Source organism: Lolium perenne, chromosome 7, assembly GCF_019359855.2.
Source record: "Lolium perenne isolate Kyuss_39 chromosome 7, Kyuss_2.0, whole genome shotgun sequence".
NCBI classification, from domain to species: Eukaryota; Viridiplantae; Streptophyta; class Magnoliopsida; order Poales; family Poaceae; genus Lolium; species Lolium perenne.
In genome coordinates, this window is record NC_067250.2 from 132,416,341 (window position 1) to 132,424,655 (window position 8,315).

Below are 8,315 nucleotides of genomic sequence, written 5' to 3' on the forward strand. Positions count from 1 at the left end.
GTGTCGATAGACGAAGAGGGACACATCCGACTGAGAGGCGACGAAGCCGAGATGATGAGCATAATGAGCAAACCGCTGGTACCATGCTCGAGGAGCCTGCTTGAGGCCATAGAGCGACTTGTGTAGACGACAGACATGATGTGGCCGATCTGGGTCGATGAAGCCAGGAGGTTGCACGCAGTAGACCTCCTCGTCAAGGTTGCCATGGAGGAAGGCATTCTTGACGTCAAGCTGATGCACAGGCCATGTGTGGGACGTGGCGATGCCGAGAACGACGCGGATGGTGGCCGGCTTGACGACGGGACTGAACGTCTCATCAAAGTCAATGCCGGGCTGCTGCGAGAAGCCACAGACAACCCATCGCGCCTTGTACCGTGCTAGTCCACCGTCAGAGCCAAACTTGTGCTTGAAAATCCACTTGCCTGAAACAATATTAGCACCAACCGAACAGGGAACAAGAGTCCAAGTACGGTTTTGGATTAGAGCATCATATTCATCAGTCATTGCGGCGCGCCAATGAGGGTCATGGAGTGCGGTGCGATAGGTCTTGGGCACAGGAGAGATGGTGTATATGACGGCTGAGAGGTTTAGGCGCTCGCGGGGAGGAACGTGAATACCGTGTTTGGCGCGGGTGGTCATGGCATGAGTGTTGTCGGCTGGAGGGGGTGCACGCTGGGGCGGGGATGGGGGAGGTGGTGGGGTGGGCATGACTGTAGGGGAGGTGGGTGGAGGAGGCGACGGTGGCGTCACGGAGGCTGGTGCGCGTGGGTTGGGCGGAGCGGGTGCAGGTGTAGGCGTGGGTGGACTGTGGATGGGAGGAGGGTCAGTGGCGGCGAGGTCTAGAAGAAAGTATAGGGAGTCATCAGGGAGGCTAGAAGAGGTGGAGGCGAACGGAAAGAATAACTCGTCAAAGACGACATGACGTGAGGTAATGACACGGCGTGTAGATATGTCTAGACATCTATAGCCACGATGGGAGGAAGGGTATCCGAGAAAAACACATGCACTAGAGCGGGGTGAGAGTTTGTGTTGGGCTGTAGCGGAGAGGTTCGGGTAGCATAAGCACCCGAAAATGCGGAGATCGATGTAGGACGCAGGGGCGTTGTAGAGACGCTCATAGGGGATGGAAAAACCAATGGCTTGACATGGTCGAAGGTTAACTAGGTGAGTGGCAGCGGAAAGAGCTTCTGCCCAATAGGAGGGTGGCATATGGGCTTGGAAGAGAAGGGTGCGGGTGATGTCATTGAGTGTTCGGATGGCGCGTTCGGCCTTGCCGTTCTGCTGCGATGTTGCTTGTGATGGTAAAGCACACGTCCGTTGGGAACCCCAAGAGGAAGGTATGATGAGTACAGCAACGAGTTTTCCCTCAGTAAGAAACCAAGGTTATCGAACCAGTAGGAGATGAAGATCACGTGAAGGTTGTTGGTGAAGGAGTGTAGTGCGGCGCAACACCAGGGATTCCGGTGCCAACGTGGAACCTGCACAACACAATCAAACTACTTTGCCCCAACTTAACAGTGAGGTTGTCAATCTCACCGGCTTGCTGAAAACAAAGGATTAAACGTATGGTGTGCAAAATAATGTTTGCTTGCAGAAAACAAAAGAGAACAATGATTGCAGTAGGTTGTATTCTCTACTACTTAAAAAGACTAAAGTGGTTCCTTATTCTGCCTCCACAATACGTTTCGTCGTCGCGCTTCTTCGTTCGTCGTCCACGTGGGCCAGACCCACCTACTCCCTCGCTACGAAATTTCCGGAGTTTCCGTTTTTGCCCCTCCGCCCGCTCCACCCACCCGCTCTACTCACCCGCTTCCTCTCCCTTGCGACGGCGATGTCGCCCTCTCCCAACCTCGCCGAACCGCCCTGTCCCTCCCTCGCGACGGCGGTGCCCTCTCCCACATACGCCACATCACGGCGCCCTCTACCTCGCTTGCGTCGTCTGTCCAGCGCTCACCAACAAATCTGCCGCATGGAGGTTGAGATCAAAATGGGATATTTTCCTCCTCCGGCGGCCGGATCTGCTGCGTCGCGTCTTGATTTGTGGAGGTTGTGACCGGCAGGTACTACCAAGGCACGAAGGAGCTGCCACTTCCTCCCGAGCTGCTGCTGCCTACCGACGGGCATGGAGGCGGGCAGGTGTTCCAGATCTGCAGCGACGGCCTGGGCACGGAGGCGGTCGGCGGGCTATCTTGGTCGTCCGTGGAGGCGGGTGAGAACGAGGAGGGCGCCGCCGTGGTGGCCTTCTCCTGCATGGCCCGCCTCACGGCCTCCCTCCCATCGTCGGCCTTGACAGAGAGGAGATGCCACCGCAGCCTTGCATCCATGCGCAGGCCGTACTTCTCCGCTTTCAGGTATACACACACAACGAGCGCTACCTATAGTTCCTCCACCGTACTTAGATGGTATTATCATTTTTCTTGATCAATCTTGAATGAACAACATCACTTAGATGTAACCTGAGTTTGCAAGGAATTGGAGTGGATTAAAAGGACCTTAAAAAGGATTTCGTTCCTGTATGTTACTGAAACATTGGTTACATAGAAATTGGGTTCAGTCCCATAGCTAGGACAGGAGTATGGCTGACTGGTTAATCAACCTTTTTCTTCCATGATTTCTGTTAGAAATTTTAGGCTTGCATAGAGTGTACTCCATTCATTGACTATATGTCTGCAGAAATGTCCTATGCCTACTTACTCTAATTGTTCTTTATACTTAGACATTCCGAGTTTCTGCCCAAATGCCAATTAGGAGTGCATTAGCTATTTATGCTGAATTCCACAACGGGCTGTTATTTTGGCAGCTCCAGGCTCATGTTTTGGACCAGTAAGGAGTTACAGTAACCGATTTTTCAGTTGCCTGCCGTAATTGTTTTTCTGTTGTCTGTATTTGCAGCTGCAAAGACGTGTTATTATTGGACCTGTTGCATAGAGAGGCGGTGCAGGATCAACGAGAAGATGACGGCGTCTTTGCACGGAGCAGCTTCAAGACTGTGTCGTCATCCTCTCGGTACGTCCTCTCTTCTCTCTCTGTAGCGTAAACTATTGGAGTACTTGTGCTTGTTTTGAATTCCTTTGTGCTGGAGTGCTTCTGCTTGTGTTTGTGCTGGAGTACTTGTGCTGGAGTGCTTATGCTTCTTAATTTGTTAGTACTGTCTCTAGGCTAGGCAGCTTAACTATACTCCATATATTTCTGGTAGTTCACACTGCAACTAAGGTGAATAATGCTTTTGGAGTATAATGCTTTCTACTCGAGTTTACTGTTGAATTTAGTTAAAAATGATTTCAGTTTGTTCAGTAGTCGTTTGCCTGACAATAGTCTGATTCTCTTGGCTTTAGTTGAAAATGATTTCAGTTTATGAAAGTCTGAATTCTTCATTTAGACATACCCTATGATCAGTACTCACGGATTATCATGTTTGCTCAATGCTTGAATTAGCTTCTGCTCTCTTCAGTATGATGTTTAAATATCATCACCATTCAAACGGACAGGAGTAGGGTTTCAAACGCCCGCTCGGACCCCAACTCCCTATCCCTGACTGACAGGTGGGGTCTTTTCTTCTTGCCAAATTCACGTTCCGTTTTGTACACATACAAGAGTTTGTACGGGAATTACTGTTGCTCGTGTGCGCGCACAACTCCACGCCGTCGATAACGTGGCTATGCCGGTGTATTTCTTTGCCTTTCTCTCCAAGTTTGGATCCTGTTTCGGTAAGATGGAGTACTGTAATTTTGTTTGTACACATCTAGGTAAATTTAACAGTATTATTTAATAAGATATGTTTTGGACGAGATACATTAAACTGCGTGCAATATTTCATTAAATACGACCCCAACCAGCGAGGAACGGTACCTTATACTACCTCCATTCCAAAGTTTAAGGCTTATATTATTTTCAGAAAGATAAACTACATTAAGTTTAACTATTTTTTTTACTAAAAATCATTAACATGTAAAATACAAAGTCAATGGATTCCTGCAATTGAGGTACACATACAATGCACAAGCTTCTTCTAAATTGATGTTTCTTGTGGTTTATATCTGACAACTCCGTGTGATACAATTTTCAGAAGTTTGTTCCTCTTACTTTTCTGTAGGTTGTTGCTGAGATGGCTGCGATTTGATTTGGCTTTGTCAGAGGATGCGTTTACCTCTTCGGTGAAGGAGTTAGTGGTTTAATTCTTGCAGTTGTTGTCAAATTTTCTGATATACATGTTCTTAGAGTAATTAAAAGTCTCAGCATAGTAATGCTTAAGTTTCTTCTGACTTACAAGTGCTGATTTTCATAACATAGTTGATCTCGTCATCAAATAAATCAAGCTCTAATATCTGTGTCTTTCCTTTAATGTAAAGCACCTGTGTGTAAGGGTGTACAACAAAATAAAAAACATAAAAAGGATACAACTCTCAGTATTTTTGATGTTTTCCGTTTGTACATCTGAAGTGGCTTACTGGTTGCGAGTGTTTAGCTCAAATACACGAGGTAATGGTGACCAAGTAGCTAAAGAGTTAAATCAAAGCCCTGTGAATGGTCTCGTCAACAGCATGTACTCTCAATATATGTCTAAGCAGCTATTCTCACACATTGCTTCTGATGCGACGCTTAAACCATTGGGCCACTTTGCTGAAGCAAACAATGTTCCTAATTATACCAATATATCCAGGGGATTATGTCGAGCAAGATAAGGGAAAGAACATGCTCGTGTACAAGTTGTTCCTCATCATGGAGGTGGGAATTCTGTATTTCCTAGCTTCTCATTTGAAGATTCATGATGTGTGAAACTATGGTTGATGGGATGACATCTGTACATTGAACAGGTTGACGTGATCTCACTTGATGAAGCTGCAAAGTTCCTCCTTGGAGAAGGCCATGAGGAGTCCAATATAAGAAGTTAGTACTTACATTACCTCTATTTAGTTCTGCAGCTGTATGAGTATGGGTACTGATAAAAAAGAAAGCTGATTTTATTTCCTCTATTGGTGATACATCTAATGTCAGGAGATTGCATTGCCAATATGTTGTCTTCACTGAAGCTCATTGAGAAGGTAGGCTGTAATAAAATTACTTACAAGCCGGCTGCACTTGAATGACAAGCGATGTTTCTGAATCTATTCTTGAATCTTGTCAGTAAGACACAAGTATACACAAGTAGTGGAAGCCTGCATTACGGTGGTAATTTCATTGGTTTAATCCAAATATTTAATAGTTGATAATAAACGTTCTGGTCTTGTTTTGATGGGGTCAGAATGGTAGGGATTCCAACTAATACTTGCAGAGGAACAGGCATGTAACATTTGTACTATCTCCTGGTAACATCTATGCACTTCCTATTAATTGTTTGCATAACTAATTCTTCCTAAACCATTTGTACTATGAAACTCTGGTGCCCACGGGCCTGAGCCGCATGAATCTCCGGCCATGAAGTTAAAGTTTTTAGGAACTTATTTTGATTTAATTCGTAGACTATGTATCTCAAAGTATGTTCCTTTATACATGTGGAGAACCTGAAGAATTGGAACATAATACCCGGTATGCAATTGTTCAGTTACTAAATGAACAATCGCCCTGTAGAACAGCAAGGGCATGAGAGTTTCACTCCTTTAGTAAAGGATATCTAGGTAGCTCGAGAGTAGAATGATGTACGGGTAGATTATGATTATCAGTTTAGGACCATGCTATTCTGATAAATTTCAGGGTCAGAGTATAAGTTGAGTATAAGAACTCCCCTCTGCCATCACCAATGTACATGGTGATGTGGTAAACATTAGGCTGGCACCACGTGGAGTTGCAGGCATGGACTTCGAGCAGAGGTAGACCTGCAGCTCCATCTTCCTATCGCTGGTGGCCGCCGGCAGCGCCTTTACGGAGACCCATGACTCGGCGTTGTCCCTCGGGGCACCACATGCTTAAGAAACAATAGTATGTGAATGTAGCATAAGTCTCCTTTGGTAGGAAATTATCATCACCATTGCTTTATAGAGTAGGTTGAAGCTATCTACTGGTCCAATCTATTGCTTATTTATATTTTTTGTCGAATTATCATGTCACACAATATGGCTATGAAATGTAAATAAGTTTACTCATCTTGCTCACCTTTTAAAACTGAATTTATCAACAGCTGCACTGTCAGGTGATAAACCTAATGTTGGCTGAGTTCGTCAACGGCCACACTATCAGGTTGATGGATGTCATTCGATTTTCTTTTTGCGTTTTACTTAAATAATATCAGCTGTATAGTCTGCAACATGCTATGTATAAGTAATTTACTTTTAAATTAAGCATTATAATATGGTATTGGTTACCCATCTTGGTAAGATGGAGCCGTCTGAATTTCAGCCACTGGGTTACAGTAAGTTCACCAAATAAGAAAACTAACCGTTTGCGGCTGGCATCGATTAAAGTAGTAGAAAATGTCCAGAACACATGTATGCCGCTGTCTTAAAAGTATCCATGCTAATTCTATTGCAATTATCTAAAAATTACATATCTTGCTATTGTTTTGGAATTTTCAGTTTAGTACATTAAGCTTTTTCTGTACTGTTAAGACGTCATGTAGATGATGCCATTCTAATTTTAACCATGATGTGATCTTTTTTCTCTTTTCCAACCAATCAATCAACATGACAATTGATGCATCGGGAAGCAGAAGAAAAACATTGCTGCATAGCAGCATGACAGGGATGAGAATAATCTTCAACTACAAGGTTATGTTGATGCGCCAACTAATTCATTTTATTTTCCAAGCATTTTTCTCACATAATTATTTTGGTGTCAAAGCAGATCTTTTTGAAGAAAATGGAACTAAGTAATGCATTGAACTTCACTATGTGATACCGTGAGATAATTAGAGTAACATGTTTCATTTGAATTAGATTCTTGCAATCATATTTATTTATGCTTATTGGTTAAATAGTTTCCTGATCCAATGCTTTATTTTTATACAAATTAAACAGTGCACTCCTCAGCATGGATTTCCTTTGCTTGTCTTGTATGATATGTCGGGTCTAGAGAATAGCTCGGGTATTTTTGTTTGCATAACAAAAATAGTAACAATGCTCTTGGGCTTGTTACTGATTTTAGTAGTATGCTTAGGCTTGTATTGCCCTGTAGTAGGTCAGTTAAGAGCCTTTCATTTACCTTCCATGTTCTTCTGATTTAGAATACTCTTCAAATGCAGAAATGACTATTTAAAAAATAGATGTCCTAATAAGTGTCCCAAATACATGGTTGTGATAATTGGCTTCCGTAACCGTTCTGATAATAGATTCACCTCCACATGTGAGTTATTACATATCACACAAATGGTTTATAATTTTCCAGTTAAAAAAGGTGTCTTGTAGAAACTTTTCTATGTTAATATATTGTTAACATCTGAAACATATCTTGAAACATGAAAGTGTATGCATAGTTTTATGTCAAGATGCTTGAAACAGGAATGCAACCAACTAAGAAAGGCGAAATTTCTTGAAACAGTACTGCAACTGACTAAGAAAGGCGAAAATTAAGAATTCAGACAAAATACTCTTTATATGCCACCATAATTTAAGGTATCATGAATTGATATGTGAGCCAAATTGATTTAATTTTGAGATGAACTCTTTCAGAAAGTAAATGAGTGTTATTTTTCTTCAGAGTCATCCCCATTCATTTGCACCACAATAAAAAACATTTTTATTGAGTTTGGCTTGATGTGATCGGTTGATATTTACATATACATTGTTAAGCTAACAGAGCCTAGGATAAGAGTAGACGGGGTGTGGAAATACGAAGGCCAAGTTGCGCGGTGGATGATGAAGTTCCTGATATTTATTTATATGCGATCCTACCTTCTGATTCAGTCCTCTTTTGTATTTGCAAGTGTCTGACGCCTGCGAGCTATTAAGGCAGTTCTTGAAGCAACGTAGTTGTGGTACTTGGGTTGAGAATCAGATTCTTTCAGTTTGAGCTTTACATCCTGTATGAAAAGTGAGATCATTTGTCTTTGTTTTATGGTCTTCTCTTATCATGTATACATATTATTACCGTGAAGATGTATTGTGATTATGCTATCATTTTTCTTTCTTGAAAATTGATTTTTTAATCTGCGGAGTATTGAACTTGAGTCCCGCCTTTTCTAGATTTACCTTGGCTCAACGTGTGTTAAGTGGTATAAAATTGATAATGTGTAATGATGTCATTAACTCGCTCTTTTGGTACCATAGCAATGCACGTTGCGGAGTTGCAGTCACATGTTTTTCTTGGAGACATGCCAAGACAATCTTGGGAGATACAATCATAGTAAGCCGAGTCATAAAAGGATACAAGCGAAGTTCATACGA

General features: G+C 42.9%; 1 protein-coding gene across 1 annotated transcript; it reads left to right on the forward strand.

Annotated features, from left to right (window-relative positions):
* The first annotated feature begins 706 nt into the window (after positions 1-706).
* Positions 707-8,085, forward strand: LOC127304019 (uncharacterized). The gene is made up of 7 exons (XM_071824048.1): positions 707-822; positions 1,649-1,975; positions 2,061-2,351; positions 2,893-3,006; positions 4,094-4,725; positions 4,815-4,887; positions 4,996-8,085. The coding sequence occupies exons 1-5, from the start codon at positions 707-709 to the stop codon at positions 4,173-4,175; spliced, it is 930 nt and encodes a 309-aa protein (XP_071680149.1). The 3' UTR covers positions 4,176-4,725; positions 4,815-4,887; positions 4,996-8,085.
* Positions 8,086-8,315: the final 230 nt, after the last annotated feature.

Bases quoted from the DNA above. Each gene is read 5' to 3' on its own strand.
- LOC127304019 (XM_071824048.1), top strand. From the start codon at position 707: ATGACTGTAGGGGAGGTGGGTGGAGGAGGCGACGGTGGCGTCACGGAG. The intron at 1,976-2,060 runs GTTGAGATCAAA...TGTGACCGGCAG, and splicing joins AACAAATCTGCCGCATGGAG to GTACTACCAAGGCACGAAGG. The intron at 2,352-2,892 runs GTATACACACAC...CTGTATTTGCAG, and splicing joins CCGTACTTCTCCGCTTTCAG to CTGCAAAGACGTGTTATTAT.